The sequence below is a fragment of the Centroberyx gerrardi genome, chromosome 3 (assembly GCF_048128805.1).
Source record: "Centroberyx gerrardi isolate f3 chromosome 3, fCenGer3.hap1.cur.20231027, whole genome shotgun sequence".
NCBI lineage: Eukaryota > Metazoa > Chordata > Actinopteri > Beryciformes > Berycidae > Centroberyx > Centroberyx gerrardi.
In genome coordinates, this window is record NC_135999.1 from 26,166,743 (window position 1) to 26,194,294 (window position 27,552).

A 27,552-nucleotide genomic window follows, 5' to 3' on the forward strand; every position below is an offset into this window, starting at 1 on the left:
TGTTTTAATATTTCCATGTGAAGTGTGTCGTGAAGCTGCTGTGCGAATGCTTGAAATAAAAATGTAAAAACAAATAAATGCGTTTATTTTTAATTTGATGTAAAGTGACGATGATGAAGGTCCTCCAGTCAAAATGAGGTAATTCTAACCACCATAAAGTACCTAAAGTAGAGCCAAATAGTACCACAAAATACCATAAAGCGTACCACAAAGTACTACACAAAGCATACCATCAAGTACCACAAAGTACCACAAAGAAGAAAAAAAAAAAAAAAAAAAAGACTGTTGCATGTTTTATTACACACCATTAGTCGATATGCTGAAATTCAATGTAGAGTGTAACATCGACCAGCAGGTGTCAGGATTCACCTATTTTATTCATAGTTTTATATAGTAATATGTCATATATTATTATAGACACAATCCTTATATTTCCTGGTAAGTAATCTTTGAATTGTTAGGAGGCATCTCAAGAGTATTCACTTAACGATTAGGAATATGGGCCCTCATCCCCTCTGGCTTGTGTGTGTCTTGTTTGTGTGTGCTTTTATATGTTTTTGTGTGAGTGTGTGTGAATTTTGAGTGTGCGGTTGGGAGAGTGTACGTGTCTACAGTTCATCCACACCTGTGTTCATGTTGACCTTTCTGCTGGTGAAGTTGGTTGAGGTTTGTCTGATTCTCTGGTGGTGTTCATTGCCTGTCAAATAGGGACACAGCTATACATTTCTATATTTAGATTGGTGCTACTTACTTGCTCTACTTTGTGGTATGCTGTGTGATATGCTGGGTTTAGATAGATAGATACTTTATGGTCCTGCAACAAGATTAAGTTCATTTTCACAGCCTGGAACATGAAAACACTAAAGAACAGTGACAGAAGACACTGACAGTTCACAGCACACAGACATATAGACATATACACATTGGGTTGAGGGGGAGATCAGGGTCATGGGAAGAAGTGAGGGCTTCACATGTGACAGCATTGGAGAGGAGGTCTGTGAGGCTGCGAGTGGAAAGTCCAAGGATGGTAGAGGCTGTGTGTGAGATATTGAGGAGTGACTGTGAGCATGGTGGAGGAGCAGATGGTGGAGAGCTTCTGCTGGCAGCGCTTGAGGATGTGTGGCTCTTTGTGGTAGTGTTTGGTGCACTTTGTGTTGTTTTGTGGTACTTTGTGATAATTTGTTGTCATTTGTGGTTCTTTGTGGTACGCGTTTCATGTTTTGTTGTACATGTATGCGGTATGCACAATGCACATGTGTGGCAAGCTTTGTGGTACTTTGTGGTAGTTTTTGGTTGGTTTAGTGGTATGTTGTGGTCTTTGGAGTGTTTTGTGATTTTTGTGTGCTTTGTAGTTCTTTATGGTACTTTGTGGTAGCGGTTGGCAGTGTGTACTTTGTGGTGCTTTGTTGTTCTTTGTAGTACTAAAACATGTAAATGTTTGCTTGCACTGTTTTAAGCATACTTTTAATGCTGTCTGAAAAGTGCTATATCAATAAAGTTTTACTTATGTGCTGTTCTCCTGTATTGTAATAATGCTTAATGCTATACTACTTTCTGTTTGATTTGTAGATTATCACTGTAAAAGAAAAATGACACTTTAGATATTCTGCAATCCAATTTCACTATTCTTTCCTTTCACTTGATGTCACAGCACTGCTCATTTTACACTGGCCAAAGTGGTACAAGTGGAACCAGCAATAAACAGCTGATATGGACCAATGCAGGGCCACCAGGACAAAGGTACTAAAAAGATACAAATCGCTCCTGATGGACATTCTGCAGTGTATTAAAATATCACTGAGGTCTGTATCTTCCTCTGACTGATGCTAAGTTGTTTCCACAATCAGTTAACCACAGACCATGTGTTCACCACCGACAGCTTCACATCTCTCTGCCCTCACTCTGGCAACTTTGACACCTTTGAGCCAACAGACTTTCTCTATGAAAATGGCCAAAACTGATTTAATTGTGCATAGCGATAGACATTTGTAAAGAGTTTCAAGTACTGATGCTCTGCAGCTACAGTACCACATTTTTATGTCAAAATATGACGTCAGTTTTGTTGGTCCCACGACTTTTTTTTGAGAGTTACTTTCACAGCTACGTAGATTCTTCATTTGAGCTTCATTTTTCTATGGTAATGACTTAAAGAGGAAGGAAGTGAATTTGTGATGTCAGAGCTGCATGCTATGTGCCAACCGCCCTCACACTGACCAAGACTCTATTCTGTCCAAAGGCAGAACTTCTTCTACATGCTCACCCTTCACTCTGTCAGTAGAGTGCTGTTGATTTTGACAAATGGGTTACATGCTTGCTTGTTTGGATGGGATTTCATGAATGCAGCATTTGTGATACGGCTGCCTCAAATATTGTTATTCAGTCATCTTTCTGGAAGTTGAAGGACTACTGCAGCCATGTTGTTGGCAGAAGCTGGATGTGTGTTTGTGGCTTTGCTCCTGTACCTCTCAGGTATGAAGTGATTGTGTTTATACATCTCTTGTCAAATAATGCTCATTAACTGTAAATTAGAGTTATGTTTCTACACTACACTGTCAGTTAGCCAAGTACTATTGTCATGGTACTTCTGTCTGTGTTTAGGCAGTCTTGCTTTACTGAATTTTAGGAGTAGAATTGTGGAAAGGTATGTTGAGCAACTGAACAGTACATTTTGAATGAGATGCAAACACTTATTTGGAAAATAGAAGGAACAATCTGAAGATTTTGCTATTGAAGTATCAAAGTTATCACTTTATGTATCAGAATCCTATCATCATTCAAAGATTAGTGTAGAGAGACCTGTGATTTTAGAGGGAGAAATCTGTCCAGATCTTTTAATAATGTAAAGCTTCTGTTTCAGGATCTCTGGGACAAGCAAGCAGCATCTGTGCCTTGAAGGGCTCATCAGTGGATCTGCCCTGCTCAGTTACACATCCCACTTCAAGCAAGAAATGGTATAATAAACACTGGAATGGCTGGAAGTATGTTCCGAGAGAGATCTCTATAGGTAGAAATCGTGTTATGTATGATAAGTCTAAACAGAGTAACTCCACTCTAACAATCAATGATCTAAGAGAGACAGATGCAAATAAATACTGCTGCAGAGACGCTACTGACAACTCAGAATGGAATTGGTCCAGTGGAATTAATCTCCGTGTTACAGGTACAGTGGCTCTTTGTCAGTGATTTATTACTTTGAGAATAATATCAGTATATACATTTTAACAGTCACTTTCTACACGTCATTCCAGACCTCCAGGTAAAGGTGATTCCTGTCACAGCGACAGAGGGACAGAGAGTAACACTGATATGTAGCACCAGCTGTCCTCTGACTGAAAACTCTACAGCCTACATCTGGTACAAGAATGGAGCGTTTCTCTATCAGGACTCGTCTCCCTGGTACCAACACCTGGTCAGCAGTGAGGAAGCAGTCAGCTACTCCTGTGCTGTCAAAGGCCACGAGGATCTCAGAGCCCCTGAAGTCTCAGTGGGTGAGTGGTGACATGTTGGTTATCATGTTATGATACGTCATTGGCTAGCCAATAAAGTAACTAGCTTGATATATTTTATCTTCTTAATAAATTAAATGTTGTGACGAATTATTGTAATGAAGTTCATTAATATAAGACTGCATGTCATTTCTTTTCCTCCAGATTCTGTCACATCGACCTGCTTTAGTGTGACCTATGCTGAAGGGAGGATGTGTTCTTCTGAGCAGCCCTGCTCCATCACATATCCCACAGGTTACAGATATATTAGCTCTCCTGTTTACTCAACAATTTAAAACAATAGTTTTAGTAGGTGCATTAAATAATCTATAATATTTATCAATGTCGATAACCAGAGGGAATTACAAGAACATAAACAGGACTTCACAAGCCTACTCCTACACAAGTCTATGGCACAAACCCAAAAATTTTAGTATTTTGTTACTGGGACAGTTACTTCAATTCTATATTTTGAATAAGGGTGTTTTGCTATTTCACATTAAACATTATTATATTTAATCATCTCCCAACAGAACTACATGTTGAAGTGACGCCTACTACCAGAAGTGGAGAGTTTGTCAAACTGACCTGTAACACCAGCTGTAGTCTGACTGACCCCAAACCCGCCTACAGCTGGTTCAAGAACGGAAACGTTATACTGTCCAATCACCAAGTCTCAGTTCCAGGCTCCTCTGTTGACAGCTACTACTGTGCTGTAAAAGACCATGAAGATCTCCGCTCTCCTGCAGTGTGTGAGTATAAAGCAACTTATGGTACTGTATAACTTATGGGATGAAATATCTGTTTCATTAGTCTGCAATGTTTGAAAGGCAGTAAGAAATGTGATGATCTGAATAATGCTCAAACATTATATTAAGCACAAACAGTGTTTTTCCTTGTCACACAATATTTGAGGACCTGTAGTCACCACTCAGTTATGTTCATTTTGACTTAGTCAAAGAAAATGTTGTATCATTCTGTATCCAGGGCCATACATTTGAACAAGCAATTTTGCTTGCTTTCAGATTTTCATTTTGACTGAAGTAACTGCAGAAAACAGGATCCATAGGGCAACAAATGTTTGAGATTAACAGCTTTTAATAGCATATTGTATGTATACGAAAAAGTTAAAATCTTCTACCAAAAGTGAAATTTCACTTTAAGTCTTGTTGCTTTTCTTGTTTCATCGATATTTCAGGTGCTCTGGGTAAGAACTGCTGGAGTGTGAATTATGTCAGCAGGAGATTCTGTGCCCTGGAAGGCTCTTCAGTGGACATTTCCTGTGATTACTCATATCCCAGTGACCAGCAGCCCAAGCCTAAATTTCAGTATACAGTGATGAAAACTGGTATGAGGTATGCTAAATATCTCATTGAAGATGCACATCGTGTGGAGTATCATGAAAACATGGAGAACCACCACATCCTGAGAATCAAAAACCTGACAAGAAGTGACTCAGCAGAATACACATTCAGATTCCTAACAGATGACGGAGGATTGAAATATTCTGCTGTTGCTGGAGTGACTTTGATTGTTACAGGTAATTCTTTAGATTCTGTAAGATTAAATAAATTGTTATTCTTCAATACAGCATTTGACTATGTTGCTCCTTCACCATGTAGACTACTAGCAGCAATCAGCAGATCATCATCAATCACTGATGTCTGTACAACAAGACAACAGGTTGGTTCATGCTTCATGCATAAACACACGTCAGTGTGTGTTTTCAAAATGACGTGCATCTTGGTGTTCATGCTTCTCGCGCTTCTCATGACAACCGCACACCAAAATCTGACCAGGTATGTAGCACTTGTCGCCTTTCAAAGTTAGAAATTTTGCCCTAGAATTATAGCTCCCCTTTCAGGTCAATCGGTGTAATTTTTGAAACGCTGAAAAACAGTGTGAAGATGCATCATCCCTCCAAGTTTCGTCAAAATCAGACCAGTGGTGTCTGAGATTTCACCTGAGATATCACGTTTGTCGGACGGACACAAGGACAGAACCCGATCCATAGTCCAATTATCCAACTTTTCAAGAACTGTAAATGATCAAATTCAATTTCCATACTTTTACAGATTTTCCAGACCTGCGTAGGAACCCTAATTGCTGTGATCATGTATTGTGTTGAATTCATGGCTGCACACCAATTTCCCCAATTGGCACATGACAGTCTTGAACTTGAATTAATGAATGTGAAAGTTAAATCAGGAAGACTGCTTTTCTTACACACATTATCTCTCTAGTTTTAGAGATAGGAGATTTTCCCATGCTGTCAGCTGTCATTTCCTGCTCCTGCCATTTATATTTGACCAATCAGATCTCTCCATGTGTTCTGAGAACCAATCATCATGCTGCTGCCAGAATTTAAAACTGTTTCCTGCTCGCCTGCCTTCTGCTATCATTTATCTTCCACCCCATGAAGATAATTTCATGATGGGGTCTAATCACCAAATACTTTCTGTAAATTCTAGACTCACCCGTAATTTCAATCATGCAATAAAAACTTCCTTCACTTAGTCTCTCCTGCCTGAAATATATCTCTTTTACACTGAGTGACCAGTCTAACCATCTCTCAGCCCTGACAGTGAAGGTGACTCCTTCTGTCGTGGTGACAGAGGGCCAGAGAGTAACACTGACCTGTAGCACCAGCTGTCCTCTGACTGACAACACCACCTACATCTGGTACCAGAACAGACGACCTCTGACCCCGCCAGAGAGCCAGCACAAACACCTGGTTCTAGACCCAGTCAGCAGTCAGCATGCAGGAAACTACTCCTGTGCTGTCAAAACCCTCCAACACATCAACTCCCCTGAAGAGACTCTCACTGTCACAGGTGAGCACGGCTTTAAGATATTTGATGAGGTGTGTTTAGCTGTTATAGGTGTTAATCCTCTGCATTGGTAAGAATCACAAACATATTACATCACTTACAGAATATCGACTGATTTTTTTCTGACTGGTGGAAATTGTATTAACATCTGTATAAAGTCTCAATCTCAATCCAGACCCTCCAAAAAGACTCATCAGTGTGAGTGAGTCCCTCTGGTGAAATAGTGTGTAGGTCAGTGACACTGACTTGCAGCAATGATACCAGCCCTGCAGATAAGTACATCTGGTTTAAAGAGTATCTAACTTCCGTATCGTGACGTATTTCCAAGTGAAACAGGAAAGACAGGCGGGACATAACGTTGGGAGGAATTTGATTTGAACGTTGAAAAGTGGGCGTGTCATAACACCCGAAGACACACCGAAGTACCATGCTGTTGCTAGCTAGCTAACTAATGAATCTTAGCTCTGTGCGCTAAAAGCTAAAGATTGATTGATGGGTGGATGTCATGATATTATTGGTTGAAATTGGTTGAGTCCTGCTTACGTAAGCACACGGCATATTTTGTTTTACAGGAAGAAAACATGATTGAATTTTGATATAAGAATACAAAGAAATTGATTTTTTGTATTTTTTTTGGCATATATTGTTAAATAGGTGCACAATATGACCGGGGATGTGATCTAAAAGGGTTAAAAAGGCATTTTTCATTTCATCTCAACTTTAAGACGACTGGAAATCAAGGGCTTAAACCTATTATTACCTTTGCTGAAGATGAATGCAGGCAGGTAGGCGCTCCACCGCTTGAATAATCTGAAAATTAAATGGGATAGATTTGGTATTTGGGATGGGAAGTGATTTGTAGATCAGTCAGGCGATGCAGGCATCTACAGTCTTTCTGGAGTCCATGTGACAGAAATCTATCGTAGTGATGGACAACTTTACTCCTTAATATCAATAATTGAACTCAAAAACGCTGTATTCCCCTAATTCAGATTTGATCACAGGGACATGGATATCAGCAGCAGCTGCAGGAACCGCTGCTGTTCTCCTGGCTATCATACTCCTCTCTGTCTTCCTGTGGATTAGGTGAACAATACTGTGCTCTGTTTCAGAACAATGGCATTCAATCTCTTGTATAAAATTAATTCATTTATTTAATCATTCATTAATTTCATTAACCAAAAGAAAGAGGACCTCCACTAAACCCCCTGGACCTGGGACACCAGACAACAACGAGCAGGTGAAGTACAGCAATTAAACAATTCCACTGCAAAATAAAAACATTCCCCTCACCCATCCTGGCTGCCTTGAGGTGGAATGACCTTCCCACCCCAGTCAGAGCAGCAGCCTCCCTATCCTCCAACTCATCTCTTCAGGAAGCGCATCATGTCCCTCTCTCTCGTTTTTTTTGTCCCACCTAAATCATACTCTCCTTTCCCCGATCCCTCTCCTGTATTATCATCCTCTACCTGCACCTGGTTATGTTCCTGTCTTGTTTTTTTTAGAAACTGTTCCACCTTTTCTCCCATGCTCATATTTCTATTTTTTTTTTTTTTTTTCCATTTTATTTGTTTATTTTGTTAGGGACCATGTACAAAAACATTAATCTCAGTTAATGAGAAGAGATGCTTTACACCAGATTTAGTTACTAGCTAATTTCCATCTGTAGTCCGTTAGGCAGGTAGACATAAAAACAGTGGAAAATACAAATAACTTTAACCTGTTCTGTCATAAATATCGAATATCAGCCAGTCATGTAGTCCACCACCGATATGATGGAGGTTCCTCCTTGACCACAGCTACATTAAATTACCAAACTAAACAACGAAACTAAATTCAATTTTAGTTTTGTTGCACATTTTATTTATTCATTTTATTGTTCAATAATATTTTTTTCATTTGAAGGCAGTAATGTATCCCAGAGTTTCCCCTACCATTGATTTGGAGTGGTGGGTCACCCTACCTTAAGACCTTGAAAGAATTTAGTATCTGCTTCAGTGGAGAGTTTTAGTGTCACATGATGGTTTAAATGCCGATTCAGAGACTTTTCCATGCATTTTTTTTTTGGCATGAAAATGGTGCAGTTTCAAGATACAGAACATCGGCTCTCTGCACCTTCAATATAAAAATATTGGTATGGGAATCAGCTTTCAAAAGCCCAAATCAGTCGAACCATGGTTGCAATCATTTTATGTTGCTCTGGATAAGAGGGTCAGCCAAACTCTAAAAATGCAGTGTAATGTAAAAGTATTATTGTCTATGTTGTCTCCCCATCAGTTAAACTCTGGTCCTGTGTATGACAACATCTCAGCTGTGGGCCAGAGCCCCATCCCTGCAGCACAGAGCAAACCAACAGAGCAGCCTGACCTTCACTACAGCAGCGTCCGCTTCTCTAAGAACCAGGAAGTTCCTGTCTACTCCACCGTCCACTTAGCTCAGCCCCAGAGACAGGAGGTCCAGTATGCTGCTGTCAACTTCAACAGACCCAACAGTGATGCTGGGTGAGCATCTCTTGTCATTACAACTGGACCAACTGGACCGCTACACTGAAATGTCAAATGTCAAACTTTTAAAGGCCATAACTGCTTCATTACCGGTTTGATTTTGACGAAACATGGAGGGATTATGCATCTTGTTACTGATTGACCTATGCAATATCTCAGACCCCACTGGTCTGAATTTTACAAAACTAGGATGATGCATTTTGGCACTGTGTTCTGGCATTTCAAAAACATTACACGAATTGGCTTGATGGGGGCGCTGTAAGGTCAAATTTTCAAACTTTGAAAGGCCGTGACTCGTACACCGCAAATCCAACTGACAGGAAACTTGTTACACACATCCAGCTATCCTTACAAATTATGAGTAAGCTCTACTTAAAGGAATAGTTCACCCAAAAATGAAAATTCAGTCATTATCTACTCACCCCCCATGCCAGCTGTTTGTTAGTCCATACAGCAGGCCCTGAGCTCCACAGCGGAACGGCTGTAAACAACTGAGGTTGCTGTGAACTGACTTCAAAAAATAACGGAAAATAACCATAAAATGGCTCCATGCAGCTCGTCCAGCATAATGCAAGTCCCTGGAAGCCAACCGATCCCAAAGTGACTTGAAAAGACAGACATTTACACCATTATTTAGCTGAAATCACCACTCTAGCTGTTGAAAAGCTCACATTTGCGTGCACCCGAGATCAAGGAGAACTACATGTGTAACGTTTCTCGAATTACCAGAAACAAGACTTCCGGTTTAGCCGCTTAGCCTTCAAAATATAAGCGCAAGATTTTAAATAGGTAGAAATACTGTTTTAAACCAATTACTTTATATGTAATCGTCAAATGCAATAAGTGAGAACCCATATTAATGTTTGATGACATAATAATAATGAAAAATGCCATAATATGTTCCATTTTAACTATAAACGCTCATGTATTACACTATGCAGAATACATACAGAACAGAGACTAAAGTGGACATCAAACATTAATGCAGTCATTTTATGGTTATTTTCCATTATTTTTTGAACCGTGAAGTCAGGTCCCCAGAGCTCAGGGACTGTTGTGGACTAACAAACTTCACCCGAGTTTCAGCTGGCATGGGGGTGAGTAGATAATGACTGCATTTTCATTTTTGGGTGAACTATTCCTTTAAGGGTAAAACATTTTTAACTCAAACATGGTATCTAAGACACCACTGGTACAACTAATTGAGCTCAAAATTTCAAACTCTGAAAAGCCATAATTGCTGGTCTGATTTTGATGAAACTTGGAGGAATGATGCATCTGGTTACTGATTGGCCTGTCCCTGCATCATTCACGGGGGATGACATGTTTACTTAGCCTACTTATTTAACAGGTTGCTTTCAATTTGTAGAAAAATTGGCTTTTTTTGAAAAGACAATACACAAATTTTGAAACACACTGCAAGATGATTAAGTTACTAATGTGTTGTTTTTTTATTTCAGGCACAGTGGCTAGGCAATGGATCCCTACAGTTTGTACAAACCCCAGAGTCTGAAGGCGTGAACACACACACTGTCTCTGTGGTGTACAAAACAACCTTTCAACTTCAAGGAAACTCTTTCATTATGTCTGCGTTGCATTTACATTTAGGCCTTTAGCAGATGATCTTATCTAGAGCTAGGCTATATAGCTATACTGTGAATGAGCAGGAAGAGGTTCAGTGCATTCAAGGACACTTCAACAGCACATGACTGATGATAGACACGCACTGGCTGTTTTGGAGAATTGAACTTGTGACCTTTTAGTTACAAGACATTCTGTCAAACCTCTCCATGGTCCAGCCCACCTTGCTAACTTCTCTAACTCAAGTTCCTCATTCAAGTATATAGTCATGACATGCTGAGCAGACTTTCACACGCTGTAAAATAAGAACAAGCTATCTATTTAGTGATTAAAAAAATAGCATTTGTAGTCAAAGTTTATGAAAGTGACATTAATTTTATAGTCATACTAATGGCTAGACTTGGTGACCAATCTTGATAGCGTTAGCTAGCTAGCCAGCTAGGCTAGGTAAGCTAGGTAAGCTAGGTAGCTTAAATCAACGGCTGGGTGAACAAATTTGTGAGGCTTCTTTGTGCTGCTAAGCAACGAAAGCAGTGCATGGTGTTGTGTAGACTTTTCTTTCTCTAAAGTTTAGCTAGTAATATTTCTTGTTGATTCTTACTTGGATTACTTTGATAACAAGCGTTACATTTGGAAAGCTAACGTTATAGCCAAGTTAGTTAAAAATACTCACCAGACATTAAACGATCTTAGCAGATCCTGTGCTGCTTGCCTTGACTCTTTGCATGATTGATGCTATCCATAGTTGTCTTCTGATTTCTGGCAATTGTTTTTTATTCACCCTGATTTTTGGAAGTCTATAACATTGTTTTTCCTCCATTTGAGGGTTATAGAAAAACATCATCATCATCATTATCATCATCACCTAGCTATAAAGCGAGGAATCTCTGTCTGTGAGTGAGTGTGTCCGTCGCATATCTCGAGAACCGTTCGTCCGATCGACTTCACACTTGGCGGATGTATTGCTGGGGACCCAAGGACGTGCAGTGTCGGATTTGATGCTATTTGGACACGCGACACGTTCAATATTACTAAACTTTGAATAAACAAGCGAACAGCGCTCTGTGCAGCAGCGGGCGGCAGCGGGGCTCAAAGCAAGCGACTGATAGCCTACGCCTATTGTGTGTGTTTTTTTTTGTGAACGGGCACTGCACTAGTGGTTTTAAATGTTGCTATTTTAGGCAGTCATTTTAAAAGGCTTCTCTCTCTTTAACTGTAGTGACAATTGCATTTTTGGTTTATACTGTAATAACCTGCTTTGTTTTATTATGAAAATACATTATTTTGCATTGCATTTCAAAACATTTTACTTATTCATAGCAATAATGTTATTGTGCAAAACCATGCTACATGAATAAAATTGACTAAATTATTCTCTTATTGTGCATGTACCTTGAAATGTTTAATAGTCAAACAGAGTGATGGCCAGCGACAATCCCACTTCCCTATTCTTTGGTTTCACTTAAAGTCACAGCACCTTTCATTATATGGCTGCCGTTTTGTGTCCCTCTTGGTACACATATGGTTTAGTGAAATTAGGGATTCAAAGGAACCAACCTATGAACCAGCAGTCATGAACACAACTAAAGTCCATATTCAAATATTTTATTACTTTAAGAGCATATGCTTCATAATAATTAATCCAAATACAAAACATAAGAAATAACGTGTTACTTCAAATTTATGCAGTACAGGTAGTAGTAGGTCTTTCTTCTTTTTCTTTCAAGTAAGTTGATAATTCAAGTCTGGTTTCAAGTCCAGTTGAAACAGTTTTGTTGAATATGTGTTAAAGACACCTTAGTTTACAGTAGACAGTCACTGAAACATTGGAACGGTGTACAACCAGGTTATCAATGGGTGTGATGTTATATACTCTGCTTAAAATCAGTACAACTTCTATGGGCATGAAAAAGAGATATGGAGAGAAGAATGGCAAAACTACAGAATCAGGCCCCCGATACAAAAGGCATAAGTGGTTCTTCATCATCATCATCATTCAAGCTGAGCTGTGATCCAGTATATTCCATACAGTAGTACATACTGTATGAGGGGCCCTTAGATCCTTCTGATCATGTGACCTTAGAAAAAACTCTGTCTACTGAGTATCTTTGTTGTTAGTCAAAGGTGGGAAAAAAAAAAACAGGAACCACAGAAGGAAGAATGAGTCTGCTAAATGACACAATGTAATGTAATAATGAAGAGGAGGAGGAGGAGGACAATTTTACCACAGCCAATCAGAATAACAGCTTCACTCAAGCTCAGTGTGACTGCGAGATCTCACCTACAAGAGACTGTGCGAGTGTATTTCTGTTTGCTGATAGGAACGAGAAGTGCACCATTGAATTCTCACCTGAAGAAGGGGTCACAGTCACACTGCTAATATGTGGAACCCCCCCCACTTTGGTCTGGCTCTGACAATATCAGTTCCTCCTCATTTTCCCTTCATCTGTGTATGCACAAACTTAATATACCATGGTATAGGATCAATGATAAGGTCAGTCATCTTTCATTTCACACATTTTGCCAGTGTGTACATTTACATTTCAGTCTAAATGGAGATCCTCGCATTTCTCACATCCTCACAAGGAGTTTGTCTTACAGAAGAGAGAACACAGTAACATAGAAATCACAGAGTCTTGCGTCAAAGCGCAGCAATCTCTGTGTCAGTCAAATCGCTCAAGTCTTTTTCTCCCCTCGGACTCTCCTTTGTTCTCCATCTCTCCTTTTCCACATCTTCTCCTCTGCTTTCAGTTGTCCAGCAGCTGCTTGGCCAGGGACTGGAGGATCTCTCTCTTCTCGTACAGGTACATCTGGGTTTCCCACAGCATGTCCACCAGCACCGCATCACTCACCTCGTCCAGCATCACCTCCTGAGACAGCTGGGGGCTTAGTCTGGAGGAAGGAGAAAATAAAAATGTTGATTTTTGTACAGCACATTTCAAAACAGAGTGCTTTAGAGACAAACATGCTAATAAATCAATAATAAACAAACACCACTATGATCAACTTTATAATGCCTGATAATTAAAAACAATAGGAATGAAATAGGTTAAAAAAAATCATATCAAAGCCTGTGTTTTAAGAAAATACTAAAAGCATAAGTCTGGCCATTTTTTAACCTGGACCATATTTTTCTTTTTCTTTCCATCATACCAATTGATTATGACCAAAATCTCATCGGTTGCTTCACTATTGAGCTACTTAATGTCTAAGTGCACGGCTCAGCAATACAGTCTTATCGGGCCAATGGACACTCCAGAAATCAACCCGATAAGCACCCAAAGCATCTGTCTTTGGGGTTGATATTTGTGTCCACTGGCTCTATAGGACTATATATTGGAGAACTGCATCCAGGCAAGCAAGATGCAAGTAGCTCTGTGGTCCCTGTATGATGGAAAAAGATCAGAAAATAGGTTCCAGGTCAAAAATAGATGGAGCTATTCTTTAAAACATGACATTGGAGGAGGTGGAAGAGAATACGAGAGGAATGGGGAGATGGGCAAAGAGTGAAGATGGAGAGATGAGGAGATATAGTGAAAAGAAGGGATGAGGAGTACAGGTGTGAGATGAAGAGTGAGGGGAGAGACAGATGGAGACGCAGAAGAGTCATGTGTTACTAATACAGTATATTGGCATGCAGTTTACAATAGTTAAGGTATCACTGAAGTCTACTATGATTGACCAGACAGTTGTAGATATAAAAAAAAAAAAATGCAACCTACCTGTGGTAGATGGTGTCAGTCATCTCACACCAGGCTCTGGCCCTGTCCACCGCACAGCCATCTGAGTCTGTACACTGTCAGGTCAGTGAGAGATTAGTTATTAGGATTACAGAGAGAAAAAACCCACTCATTATATGAGGTTTTTGTTTGGTTATCATGAGGTGAAACATTAGGAAGGTAAACATTAATTCAAACTAAACGTTAATTGATGAGGAACAGTTGGTGTGTTCTTTGATAAATTGGCATACAGCAGGAGCCTAGAGATTAGAGAAGTAGGCTTTGGATCAGAGAGTTCCTAGTTTGAATATTCAAACCAGCTGAGGAAATCTGGGTGGGGAAGTGAAAGGGAAACACTCTCCTCTCCCTGTAAAACTACTGTTGAGATGCTGTTGTGCAATGCACTTCCAGGTGTAAATGTGTGAAACTGTGAATGCGAAGCAGGGTGTTGCTGCAAAAGTCCACACTCCTTAGATACATAAGGTTAAAAAACATATGGTTCCAGCTGTAGAAAGGGATGGCGAGTGTCCAGCAGTCATTAATTTAGCCATAAAACAAAAGTGCTGTGATCACAAACAGGTCGAAGCAGCTGTGGCCACACTCACACAGTCCACCAGCATCTTGCCCAGCTCCTTGGCTCCTACGAAGCTCTTGGCCAGCTCCAGAGGGTTGGAGGGCCGGAAGACGTCCACAGAGCTCACCACCACCTGAGGAGGCTTACCTGGGATCACACACAGCAACACAGACACTGTACAGGCGTAGGAGTAGGGGGAAGTTGCTCCTCGACACTGCTGCCACCCATTTTAAAAAGTTATACAAACTCATGGTGCGGAAAATGGTGGTGGAATGGTGTCTAACCACACTTTGTTTTATGCCTTAAAGCAACCACCCAAGCAATTTGTTCCTCTCTTTTTCCTGATTTTTCTGCATTTTCTAAGAAAATCCACTAGATGCCGCCATAGAAGAGCAATCATTAGGAAGTTACTATGCTGTGATACATTATTATGACTAATGGGCTGTGTAGCTTTGGGGCTTTTCTTAGCCATACCTACTATGTAATCACTAATGGTAAAGGCTAGGACAGAGGACAAGGAAGGTGGGGCCCAGCCTGAAGTCAAGGGCAACGATCGAAACACTGACATGTTAAATGACATTAGCTTCCACATACAGACACAGTTCAGTGGCTTACCTGTACCAAGAGAAACCACTATACTCAGCTTCTGGATCTCCTCACCATGCCCCTGAGGACGAGGAGGGGAGAGAAGGATAAAGAAATGATCCAATGAAAAATAGATACTTTAAAAATCCAAATGGGTTAGTGCATAAATGTGCACTTAATGGAAGACAAAGGGAATATTAAAAATAGAATGTAGCTGTTAGGTTACCTACCTCTGCTTTTAAGGCCTTGTTGTACTGATGGATTTCTGTCATGGCGTCTAGTGTCGGGTTATTGGCCAGCAGCCCTCCGTCCAGAAAGCGCCCCATTGGTCGGAAGTAGGTGGGGGCGGCGCCGCTGGAGCGGGCGGCTCTCCACACAAGTTGTTCTGATGGGATGTAAAGAAAGAAAAAAGAGACAGGCTTAGGGGCAAACTCAAACATGAAGGAAATGTGCGAGGCCTTTTCCCAAAACTGTGACTGACAAAATCTCAAATTCTGAGTGACCCTGTTCTTTTCACATGCTCATACTCTCAATCAGATACACACACAGACCCAGTGCAGATAGGCTAACTCACCTGTGAGCACATACACAAGCGTGCAACACACACAGACACTCACACAGACACTCACACACACAGACACGCGCACACACCTTCATCTGTCACCTTCCTACGCTTTCTGGGCGGCTCCTCAGTGTATCCTACAATCAACACATCCTCATCCTCCCATCCTGAAACAACAACATGGCTGGCACTCAAACAACACGACACAACTGGACCTGCTCAGGAAAACACTGATAGACAGACGGAGGTTTTGGAACTTGACATTTTTTTAGTGTTCAGATCGCAACAAATTTAAATAATTTCTGTTTTAGCAAAAGAGCATAGTGCTTCAAATGGATTTTTCCATGGTTGCACATTCACTATTGAAAGCAGGAGCAAAAACCAACACTTACATCAAGCTTCTACTCAGCGCTACCAAGTGGAAACAAGATGACCATCATTTAGGTCCCATTGTGTAGCTATACAGCCATGACTACAGGCTATTTGTCAAATGTTAGTAAAACTGACATACTGCAACACAAAACGTCTTCCTTCTTCCTTATAACTCTGGCAGCTGTTAAAAGAACGACATTTGAGTTTTCCAAACAATTCCTTTCCAACAACAAAGCTACCATGCAGCAAGCACTTTTGCTGTAGTGCAGCACAGTTGCAGTGCAAAGTGAAACATGTACACTTGGCTCGATTCCTTCATGTCTAAGTACCTTGTGGGATGGTGAGGGGCTTGAAGGTGGCGGTGGTGGCGTAGGGGGGCTCTCTGTGGACGGAGGGAGGGTTGTAGTTCCTGAACATGTGCAGCTCCCCTGGGTGTCTGTCTGCCAGAACACTGGTCACCATCACCCTGACCAAGAAAAACGAACGAGTGAAAATGAAAACACAACTGGCAAAAGAGGAAGAGCGAGAAAGTGGAAGATGAGAAGCTGATCGGTTGCAACGTTTAGCAAATAATTGAAAAAAAGGGAAAAATGGGACACAAGATCCTCTACTGATCATTGATTACTTGTGCTGTTGATATAACAGTTTGACATGGCATTCGCATAAAAAACATAAAAATAAATACATTTTAAAAAAGCAGCAGTTTGATCTACATGATCCTACCATGATTTGACTGACAGGATGGCATGCACTGTTGCCACGGTTACCTGGGGTATTGGACATCCGTCATCTTGGTGTTCTCTCCAAACTCTTTCTTCAGGAAGTCCTCCAGCGGTGCCGACTCGTAGGGTCGCGACCCCCTGAACACCTGCTCCTTCATCCTGAAGTACAGGCAGCGCAGATACTCCATGGACTTTCCTACACAGGGAGGAAAGGCTGTTACTGTTGTTTTAATATGAAAACACTGTGTGTAAGGGGAGACAGGCAGGCACACACACACACCATGGATAATAGCGAGGGCCAGGATGCCCCCAGTGCTGGTGCCAGACACCCAGTCGAAGAGCTCTCTGGTGGGCCGGCCGGCTTCTCTCTCCAGGGCGATCAGCAGCTGGATCAACACCAGGCCCTTTATACCTCCACCGTCCAGACACAGCAGTCTGTCCTTCCTGGAGGAGAGGAGAGGAGAGGAGAGGAGAGGAGAGGAGAGGTAAAGATTAGGGGAGGATAGAGGAGGAAAGGAGAGAATTCAAACACAATGTCACAGACTACACATTCACATTTTCACAGCTGAGTATTTTGCTGACTGCAACACCAAAATAGTATAATATAATACAGTAATAATAATATTATATATATATATTTCCTTTTTTTCCACTGAGAATAATAATTTTCAGCAGAAAACAAGTTCCTTTACTTCAAGTTCCTTTTATTGCCACGTAGCCAAGCAGGTGGAATTAATTTCAGCACAGATGAAAAACTGCTCCAACATTTACAACACAATAAACTTCAGTTCAACAGCAAACATAAACACAACAGACAGAGTGCAATCTGAAACAGTGCACACACGTACTTCTTTCTCCCCGTTTTGAGGCCGTCCACTTCAGATGTGCTTCTGCTCATTGCACCGACTGCGGCCGCCACGTGCATGATGTCCTCAAAGCCTGTCAGCCAATCACAGATTACTAACCACTAGGACTTGGTACTGAACAACATCTATTGATACCGATATATGGCATCAACATTGATTTTAAAAACCAAATACAAAAGGTGTAAAAGTAAAAATAGGACATCAGGTTTTCTACTAGGTAAAAGCTGAGTCAACTGAGTATGGCTTATCTCTGTTCAGAAAAGCAAATAGCATTTTTATTAGTGTTGCATGGAAAAATAATCAAGATATGCTAATAATATGAGATGAACTTTCATTCACAAAAGTAAGATATCAAAAAATATCCTAGTATAACCCGTGTTAATTTTGAAATATCAGAACCAGTATTCCAACTAAACAAACTGAACAGTGTAGGGAAAATTGTAAAAGGTGTTTAAGAAGGAAAAATCCACCCTCTGATACTCTTACACTTAGTTATAATACATTTTTGATGTCCAATGGATTCCAGGAGTTATTTTGTGAGTAAGTGTTGCAATTTACTTTTTTGGTGAACCACTTTCCCTCAACCTTGATGTGGTTGATGTTTTAAAAATGTACTGCTATCAAATTCTGTTATAAATATCTTGGAAATATCTCGGCGTGACATCGACATTGTCTACCATTTGACCTTAACCACAGGAATAAGAAAAAAACACCAACAAACAACAAAATGAAAGGGAAGGTACATCGCCCATAGCTGTTTTTTCTAACACTGTTTAAGTGTTTTAGGGTGGATTTTTCCTTTCAAAGAGGTGCAAGAGAAAAACAGGCAGGCAGGAAGAAGTAAATGCAGGGCAGATTCAAAGGTACCAATCCTCCAAGGGACAAAACAGAAGAGTAACAAATGGTGAGAAAACCTTGAAAAAATTCCAAGGAATGAAACAATAGAGGAACATTTGAAAAGGAAGACAGTGATAATATTACCTGTATCCACCAGGTGCCTATTTTTTAGCTAGCAGCACAAAACAGATGTTTTGGGGGAAGGGCCGGTCCTGTCTACTGCTAGAGAAGTATTGAAGCATAGGGAAGTAAGCCTGGAGCTCTGCTGCTTAAAGTTGAGATATTTTTAACTTCTAGCACACTTGACGCCTTGAAGTACTGTGAAGTGACACAGTTATACAATTGCCTGAGATTGTCTGAGATAATTTATTAAATTCCCTGGCCTTCCTTGTCAGGAGTACAGCTGTAGAAATGTCACGACCAGTGGGAAGCCTGGAATTATTATCCATCAATTGTTGATGCTGCTTTCATTTTCCCCTCAAGACACAGACGGCCAAATGTCACATCCCTGCAACTCTGGTTTCACTAAAAAATCTGTCTTTCGTAGTCATATTTACCACTTTGTTGGGTCGTTTATGTGCGCTCAACTCATAATTCTGATATTTCCTTAGAGCTGTTGGGAACATGCATTCTGCACTCACAAGAATATGATAAGGACACTAAGACCCTGACCTTGCGCTCCTTATTTCTGGCTGCTGGTTATTTTTGGTATTTTAGGAACTGAAGCTTATTCGACTGCTGCACTCACTGTAAGTCAGTCTGGATAAGAGTGTCAGCTAAATGCCCGAAATGTAAAATGTAAAAGGAGGCGTATAGATAGAGGGAAGGCACAGGGTGAAGGGAGGGAGGAGGGGAGGGACGGGGGCTTTACCTATGGTTGGAGACGTGGCCTTCGTGGAGCTGGGGGGAGGACTGTTGGGGGAGGGGGGGAGACACCGGCGGACCCCTACACTACACAGCATGTCCAGCAGTATCTTTCTATTAGGACCTTCCATTTAAAACACACACAAACATACACACACATACACACACAAGCCAACGGGGTTAGACATGCACACACACCAAGACAGGCAGAGAGAGAGAGAGACAGAGAGACAGAGAGAGAGAGAGAGAGAGAGAGACAGAGAGAGAGGGAGAGAGAGAGAGAGAGAGAGAGAGAGACAGAGAGAGAGACAGAGAGAGACAGAGAGAGAGAGAGAGAGACAGAGAGAGAGACAGAGAGAGAGAGAGAGACAGAGAGAAACAGAGAGAGAGAGAGAGAATGCAAGCAAGTCATTAGCAATTAGCATGCATTTCCAAAATCAATAAATGAGAGAGAACCACATTTACCACCACTCCCTTTACGAGACAAGTGGTGGTGTGTTGGGCGGTTGAATAAATAACCACCTCTAGTATGTACAAACAAAACATGCTCATGCAATAACAGTGTTTCCATAGACACATTCATCCAAAAGTAACAATGCTCCGATCTCTTATCAGAAAACATTAATAGAAAACAGCTGATTATTTTGCCATTTACAAATAGCAGATTTTAAACTTCCTGTTTGAGAGGTGCATGTCTTTTTAAAGGGCATTACGTAATCTGTGGTTTTTATCGACCTCTACTGGCAAACAAGTAGTTGCAACAACATCCACAGCTCTCTGGCACAGCTCACTGTGGCTGCTAACTGGCATTAATAACTTCACAAAAGAGAAGAGTAAGCTAGCTAATTACAGCAGAGATCCAACAAAAACCATCTAGTGAAGAAGTCTGGACCCACCTGATTGAATGTACTATGTTTTTCATTATCTTAAAGCCATTTTGATCTAAAGGCTTATGCTTAAATGCTTGAAATGTTTTTCTTAGATAAATATAAATAGTGAAGTTGATGCTTATGTAGGAATTTCTTTCCAAAGCCTTTGCCTTTCCATCAAGGCAAAGGGCGGCTACTTTAAAGAATCTAAAATATAAGATAATTTTGATTTGTTTAACACTTTTTTGGTCACTGCATAATTCCATTTGTGTTATTTCATAGTTTTGATGTCTTTACTATTATTCTAAAATGTGGAAAATAGTAAAAAAAATACAGTAAAACGCATGTGTCCAAACTTTTGACTGGTAGTGTATCATGATACAAAATACTGTAATAATAACACTCATTTGTCAAAAATCTCAGCACCTTAAACAACCCTATCAAAGCCTCGCAGATACTGTATGTTATGGTAATTTTGTGCTATGGGTCAGTAAAAATCTTACTTAATGCACCTTTAAAAAGATGCTGTATGTTGAGCAGTGTAATCATGCCACCATGTCAACAATGAAAACCCTAAAAACACTGAATGAGTTGCAGGAGATGCAACAAGATTATAACATGTTACTTATTACATACCCAACTGTTTTCATGCAGTAAGTATACCACCTACAATGGTTCACATGCTTATGAATGAGACTAGATGTTAGCTTGTTGTAATGAGTCTCAAACTGGCTTGTGAGGTCAAGCGTAAAAATCTCCATAACCTCGTTCACTCCGCTCTTTAACTCTCCAGCCTTAGAGCTTCTCACTTTCCCTTTTTCTGCCGCTCCCTCATACACTCTCTCTCCTCCCTTTGTTGTTTTCCTTTACTCCTCCTCCCTTCCTTCAGTTCATCCTCTGTACACCTCCCTTCCCCCAGTTTCATCCATCCCACCAGCTCTCTTCTTCCGTCCCTCTCCCTGACCTTCTACCTTTGCTGGTGCGTGCAGCGATGAGTCCCGGCGTCTCTCCCAGGTCGTTGTGGATCTCCACGTCGGCCCCGAACACAATCAGAGCCTTGATCAGCTCCATGCGGTCCATCTACAGAGCAGAGGGTCACAAACACTGGCCTCATTATGTTTTATTATCCAAGAGGGAGGCAAGGAAGACTCCTCCCTCAGATGGTGAACCTATTACACACACACACACACACACCTTCATAGCCAGGTGCAGGGCAGTGTTCCCGTCCTGGCCCTTCAGGTTGGCGTCTCCTCCGTGGGTCAGCAGCACCATGGCGGCCTCGAAGCGGCCCTTCTTGGTCAGAATGTGGAGGGCGCTCTCCCCCGTCTTACTGAGGTAGTTCACCGCACAGCCACGCTCCAGCAGTATGCGGCACATCTGAGAGAGAGAGAGAGAGAGAGAGAGAGAGAGACAGAGAGATCTTTAATCAGATCTCCCAATCCCCTTTAATCAGACAAATATCTTTGCACAGATGTTTGTCTGATTAAAGGGGAAACAAGTATGATTTCCACTGGCCCACAGCACAAAATTACCATAAAATATCTGCAGGGGGGTTTTGATCAATAACAGTGACACAGTAATTACTTTGCCATGGGATTTCTGGCTTTCAAAACTCACTTTCTGACCTGTACTCTGTTTTGGAGCAAAACCGTTGTTGCATTTCCTACTAGTTGCTGATAGAGCTCAATAAAGGTCACAGATTACTTAATGTCCCTTTATAGCCTCAAGCCTTTCTTTTCTCCAGGTTCAGACTACTCCCATGATATAAAAATATAAATCAAAATATGAACCGATGTGCATTTTCTTACCTCAGCGGTTTTGGTCCAGTGGAGAGGCGTCCCTCCGTAGACAGAGTCCTCAGCCTGGAGCTGACCTGGGTCTGCTGTGAGGATAGCCTCGGCACAGCTGACAGACAAACACACACACAGAGAGAGGGCTAGTGACACTTAGCATGAATTTACATTTGAATGGCTCATTCCCAAAATTAATTTCCATCCAGGGAAAAAAATAACATTAGCTGAGGTTCATATCTCTACAACAGAGGACCCACTATGTAAAGTGTTTTCCTTTTGTCAACTGAGGACTTTAGCTACCTAGTATTCTTTAAGAAGCACCATCATTTGTCTCAATTTTCTGCCATCAGTCATTTTGTAAGAGAAAGTGTCAGGTTTTGAAAGGATGGACATCTCTCTCTGGAACAAAACTCTTCATTTCTTAAGGTGCTGTCCTTGTTATGGTCGTTCATTAGGTCAAATAAATTCAACAGCAGCTGGAGCCTCCCTAACCAACCCGGAGATACTCTAGTAATGACCATTCAGAAGCCCCTTTCACTCATATGAATTTACCCGACACATTGTTTCTGAAAGGTAGCTAAAGGTGGCCAGTGTTAAACAGAGTTTTACTCTTGTTACCACCATTGAAGTGAGCAAGCCAAGGTCCTACATGCATACAGTAAAACCCCTAACCCCTAATCTGTTGCACTTCATAATGAATTACAAACTGTGTAGGTTACTGAGCGAGTTTTAACGCTAAATAAATCTCTTTATTGAATGTTTTGTACAGTACCTGATTCTATACATGTAATAATACTGAAAACGGGAAGGTAACATATTTCTAAGAAAAATGTAGATTCATTATTTTGGCTACTAAAATTGTTCCTGGTAGGTAATTTGTTTTCATGTACCAGACCTTGGCAGGTGAACCCAAAGTTAATTTCGGACACTACCTACTGAGCTGCCGCAAAGATGTTCAGACCGGGCTTGCTAACAACTCCATGTTTTAAATCATCGTCCTCATCCCTCCGTCCGCTCACCCCTTCTCGCTGTACTTCATGGCAGCGTGGATGGGGTAGCCGCTGGTGCCGATGACGTCACACCTGGCCCCGCCCCCCAGCAGGCCGTTGACGGCCTCCACCCGGCCCAGGCGGCAGGCCACATGGAGCGGCGTCTCCCCGTTGTTGTTGAGCTCGTTCACCCCCGCACACAGCCGAGAGCACAGGACCTGGAGCGCAGGAGAGAGGGGATGAGGAGGAGACGGAAGGAGGAAGGGAAGGAGGAAAGAAGGACAGAGGAAGCAGTGTGGAGGCAAGAGGAGGAGGAGAGGTGGATGACAGCAAGGTGGGGAAAGGTGGGAGGAGAGAAAACACAGATAGTGTACAAGTATGCACAGAAGACCAAGTAAATCCAGAACAGCTTGGTGTGTGGTTTAGAACAGGCTTCGAATAAATCAGATTGCAAAATAAGGATGAAAAATAAACCTTAGAGAACTGTTTTACACACTCAAAATGTCAAAAAATCCAAAATGGTGTACATTGACCGTCCTGGAGGCAAATTTGTAGAGGAACGATAGCTGGATATCTCTCTGTAGATTCATGAGTGGATTTTCCAGTGGATTTTGTTTTAAATTTTTTTGACAGATTGCTGGATATGTGCCACAAAATTCATGTCATTTGAACTTGCAGTGTGGGAGATATGACTGGTGATTCTTTTGTTTATTATTATTATTTTGACCTGTAACTGTAGCACCCTCCTTGCACCAATCAGTGTAATTCTGAAAATGCTGAAACGCAGTGGTAAGATGCATCATTCCCCCAAGTTTTGTCAAAATATGATGAGTGGCGTCTGAGATATCATGTGTGACAGATAGACAGACAAATCTACAATCAGCCAGATAGACGGAGAGCGATCCATAGTCTATCTAATACCTAATTTCACTGCAGGGGACAAATATTAGAGCTACTGAAACAGTTAAGAAGTGACACAGGACTGACTGACTGCCTCTTGCTGGATCTCACCTGGATGATGGCGGCAGAGTCCTGCTTGGCAGCGCAGTGCATGGGCGTCTCCCCGTTGCGGTCCTTGACGTCGGTGCGAGCCTGGCTCTCCTCCAGCAGCTGCTTCACGCACGCCAAGTCGCCTCGCTCACACGCCAGGTGCAGCGGCGTCTGCCCCGCCGCGTCCCGCGCATTTATCTGACTAGAGGGAGGGGAATATGGCCTGATTTCAATTTACGGGTAAAGACAGACAGGCATAAAAGTGATTCTGCTCTTTTACTTGGTGAGGATTCTGATTACTTCTTTAACCCTTTTGTTATAAACTAATTATAAACAGTTGTTGACATTTTTGCATTGTGTGCATCTAGCTGACGCCAGAGGTGTGACCAAGTCAACTTTGCTCGAGTCCCAAATCAGTCTCAAGCCTTGAGGCACAAGTCTCAAGTCTAAATCTAGATTAACAAGTCAAGTCCAAGTCAAGTCCATGTCATTAATGTCAAGTCTCAAGTCTAAATGTAGAACAAGTCAAGTCAGAACAAATCAAGAGTCCAGTATCAATTTAATATCTGAAAGAAAACAGAATTTAAATTCAGTCGTTTGGTGGAACAAATCTCATCACTTTCAATCCAAGTCATTTACACAAACACAAGATATTTTTCAAGTCAGTCAAGTCCCAAGTCACCAGAACCCAAGTCAAGTCAAGTCTCAAGTCTTCTCTTCATGCATCAAGTCAAGTCTCAAGCAATTAAAATTGTGACTCGAGTCTGACTCGAGTCCAAGTCATGTGACTCGAGTCCCCACCTCTGGCCGACACTTTCATCGAGAGTGACACACAATGAAAGCAACAGTAGAATAAGCTTAGACATTATAATCCTATCCAAGTCAGCAGTATCTACTTTATTTGTTTACTTACTTCTTAATTTACTTATCCCCCAAAATAAACATGTTCCCGTCTTACCTCTGGACATAGTTGTGTTTCAGACACTCCCTCAGCCCGGTGTCCACCGCGATGTGGGCGGAGCTCCAGTCCGGGTGGTTGCGGAGGCAGTCCACGATTGGCTGGGTGGTCTCGGCCTTCAGGGGAAGCGTCTCGTAGAACGGGCGGAGCTTGAGGGTGTACTGCGGGAACCAGTTCATGGCGTCCTCCTCTGACGCCACCTGGAACAGCCTGGGACAGACGGGGGAAGGATGTCAGTCAGCGTCACTTGTCACAGAACATAAACTATAACGGATTCAACTTCTGGTTTTGGTTAGCAGGCCGATTAAAACAGATGAATTGAAAATTAACATTAAAGTACATAAACATATATATATAGGCACTGATTCAATATTATCGTTTATCGTCTTTCAGTGGAATCATATGGTGATGGTATGGTGATTTTAGGATATCATGACACAGTTCTGCTGTCTAAATTGAAGATAACAATAAAATTTTATTAAAAAATAAATAAATAAATGTCAGTTTTGTTTGACATCACACCTCACATTACCATTCGCTTCAATGAGATGAACAATAATGTGATGATTTTTGCATTTCGATATCGGGAAAAAACCCTTATGATTATGATGATATTGATTTCAACGACATCAATCAGCCTTATAATACACTATGAGAGATTCAGTTTCTGGTGTCAGTTGGCAGGCCGATTAACACAGCACTTACCTACGTTCAATACTTAAGCCTGTTTCTCAGCTCCGTGGCTGAATGACTCAATCAAGATAAACAGCTCTGTTCAGGTTAAGCTGCTTTAATGAGGAAATTCTGCAGGTCAGTAGTTATCTCAGCTAAATCAATATGATGTGTGTGTGTGTGTGTGTGTGTGTGTGTGTGTGTGTGTGAGGCAGGAGGCTGAAAATAAGCTGCTTGTTACACTAAACTAACATGCAAGTGGAAGTTTGATAGCAGAGGTCTAGGATCAGCTGATCAATCAGTATCTGAAAAATGAACTCAAGGCCACTTCAACTGACATCTGTATATTCAAACCTAATATAAAAGTCATGATCAATCTACAAATGACAAACACCACACTCTCCGTCCCATGATGTGATCAATACTGACCTCAGAGCCACAGTGGGAGTCTCAGGACACATAAGCAGACAGTCCCATGACTGGCAGGGGGGGTTTCTGTACAGGACCATGCGCCCCTCATCTTTCAGCCGGACTTTGCCCCCTCTGCTGTAGTCGGACAGCGGGACGTCCCGGACCCGGTAGGGGTTGGAGAAGAGGTTGGAAACGGAGGAGACGGTGTCCAACAGCCGGCCCAGAAACTGCATTGTTACCTGAAACAGAGAGCAGAGAGTGTTATCTGCAGCACAGACTCTATGTTCTGTGACTGGTGAAGGAAAAGGGCAGGATTTTGCCACCAAAGGCTGAAATGTTCAGCTCTATAGCCTCTTCAGTAACTCTGTATGGTCTACCGCAGTCTTTAGGACAGCTGCCAACACTGATGAATGATTTATCTCGTCTCCAGGACAGAGAGTAAACTCTCAGGAGCGGCAACAGGCGTCTCAGGCTGGGTATTACAGATTCTTGCAGCTGACCATCTCTATTTTAACTCTCTGTGGTTAAACAGAAGCCACCCGCTGCACTCTCGAAAGCAAAAGCAAAAGTTCCCTGTGAGATGACTTTAACTAGCTGGACTGCCTCAGAAGTTGACAGTTCAGCTGAGTCTGTGTGCTGGCTGCAGTCTCAACTCGTCGTTACATTGCAAACCCTATAAATGACTGTGCATCTCAACATGAACAAGCGGCTCCATTCAACGCAGTTCACGAGTTTCTGGTCATCCAGAATCGATTTGACACGACACTGACACAGAGCCAAGCCCAGGGCAGCACGCATGAGCAGAGACATTTCCCTTGTTAAATGTATTTTATGTAAGATTCCCAACCGCTCTGTGCATCTATACCACAGCTATCTACCTACCTGGCCAGTGTCGGTAATCGCATTAGTTTAAAACGAGCTTTCTGTCCGTGTTCACCTGCTAGCTGTCCTCGGCTCCGGCTGACTTCTGACAGCGACATCAACAACCGAGTCACTACAACCAACCTTGCTACAAAGTTACTGATGTCAGCTGCACCAATCAGAGATCAAGGACTAGAAGATCGATGATGAAATGGGCGGGGCGTAGAGACAGCCCGCCGCAGCACAGCCAAACTGATCCGAGATCGGTTTTTCTCGCCACTGGAAATAAGGCTCTCCATCGGGGAAATAACAGATCTGGGATCACATTATACCGGTTTACACAATAATGTTAATGCAGCTACAGTGGAGTATCTAGCGTTACAATATGTAAACTCTTAAAAGTAAAATGACAACGTTATCAAATTGCTCTGAATTCAGCAGAAGCTCAGCAGTTGCAAACTGCTTGAATCAAGTGTTCAGGCAGCTTGATATAAGAATTTGGGATCA

General features: G+C 41.7%; 3 protein-coding genes and 1 long non-coding RNA gene across 6 annotated transcripts; 3 read left to right on the forward strand and 1 right to left on the reverse strand.

Moving 5' to 3' along the window:
- Positions 1–2,160: 2,160 nt before the first annotated feature.
- On the forward strand, positions 2,161–4,269 carry LOC139909262 (uncharacterized). Its single transcript, XM_071896278.2, has 5 exons — positions 2,161–2,469; positions 2,858–3,160; positions 3,249–3,488; positions 3,651–3,740; positions 4,019–4,269. Exons 1-5 carry the CDS (start codon positions 2,415–2,417, stop codon positions 4,267–4,269), a joined length of 939 nt encoding a protein of 312 aa, XP_071752379.2. The 5' UTR covers positions 2,161–2,414.
- A 576-nt stretch (positions 4,270–4,845) lies between these two features.
- LOC144542776 (sialoadhesin-like) lies at positions 4,846–7,406 on the forward strand. Its single transcript, XM_078290037.1, has 3 exons — positions 4,846–5,025; positions 6,071–6,319; positions 7,321–7,406. The coding sequence occupies exons 1-3, from the start codon at positions 4,893–4,895 to the stop codon at positions 7,404–7,406; spliced, it is 468 nt and encodes a 155-aa protein (XP_078146163.1). The 5' UTR covers positions 4,846–4,892.
- Positions 7,407–7,498: 92 nt separating this feature from the next.
- On the forward strand, positions 7,499–11,652 carry LOC144538502 (uncharacterized). The gene is made up of 3 exons (XR_013504300.1): positions 7,499–7,556; positions 8,594–8,817; positions 10,281–11,652. It is a non-coding gene; the product is annotated as an uncharacterized LOC144538502 (long non-coding RNA).
- Positions 11,653–12,090: 438 nt separating this feature from the next.
- pla2g6 (phospholipase A2, group VI (cytosolic, calcium-independent)) lies at positions 12,091–27,152 on the reverse strand. 3 transcript variants are annotated; one of them, XM_071896255.2, is made up of 19 exons: positions 27,067–27,152; positions 26,203–26,423; positions 25,102–25,311; positions 24,165–24,345; positions 23,184–23,371; positions 22,180–22,276; positions 21,566–21,748; positions 21,343–21,451; positions 19,510–19,626; positions 17,784–17,874; positions 17,216–17,379; positions 16,981–17,131; positions 16,543–16,679; positions 15,931–16,008; positions 15,510–15,664; positions 15,310–15,361; positions 14,726–14,841; positions 14,124–14,197; positions 12,091–13,293 (listed from the first exon to the last, which is right to left on the reverse strand). In XM_071896255.2, the coding sequence occupies exons 2-19, from the start codon at positions 26,415–26,417 to the stop codon at positions 13,149–13,151; spliced, it is 2,463 nt and encodes an 820-aa protein (XP_071752356.2). In that variant the 5' UTR covers positions 26,418–26,423; positions 27,067–27,152; the 3' UTR covers positions 12,091–13,148. The 3 variants fall into 3 exon arrangements, with proteins under 3 accessions (XP_071752356.2, XP_071752357.2, XP_071752358.2); XM_071896256.2 differs by having other exon boundaries at positions 27,122–27,149; XM_071896257.2 differs by lacking the exon at positions 15,931–16,008.
- Positions 27,153–27,552: the final 400 nt, after the last annotated feature.

Excerpts from the sequence above, each read along its gene's own strand:
- LOC139909262 (XM_071896278.2), top strand. The coding sequence starts at position 2,415 with ATGTTGTTGGCAGAAGCTGGATGTGTGTTTGTGGCTTTGCTCCTGTAC. Across the intron at positions 3,161-3,248 it reads AATTAATCTCCGTGTTACAG|ACCTCCAGGTAAAGGTGATT; the intron begins GTACAGTGGCTC and ends ACGTCATTCCAG. Across the intron at positions 3,741-4,018 it reads CTCCATCACATATCCCACAG|AACTACATGTTGAAGTGACG; the intron begins GTTACAGATATA and ends ATCTCCCAACAG.
- LOC144542776 (XM_078290037.1), top strand. The coding sequence starts at position 4,893 with ATGGAGAACCACCACATCCTGAGAATCAAAAACCTGACAAGAAGTGAC. Across the intron at positions 5,026-6,070 it reads AGTGACTTTGATTGTTACAG|TGAAGGTGACTCCTTCTGTC; the intron begins GTAATTCTTTAG and ends CAGCCCTGACAG. Across the intron at positions 6,320-7,320 it reads AGAGACTCTCACTGTCACAG|GGACATGGATATCAGCAGCA; the intron begins GTGAGCACGGCT and ends ATTTGATCACAG.
- pla2g6 (XM_071896255.2), bottom strand. The coding sequence starts at position 26,417 with ATGCAGTTTCTGGGCCGGCTGTTGGACACCGTCTCCTCCGTTTCCAAC. Across the intron at positions 23,372-24,164 it reads ACTCTGCCGCCATCATCCAG|GTCCTGTGCTCTCGGCTGTG; the intron begins GTGAGATCCAGC and ends CCTGCGCTCCAG. Across the intron at positions 14,198-14,725 it reads GCAAGATGCTGGTGGACTGT|TGTACAGACTCAGATGGCTG; the intron begins GTGAGTGTGGCC and ends CTGACCTGACAG.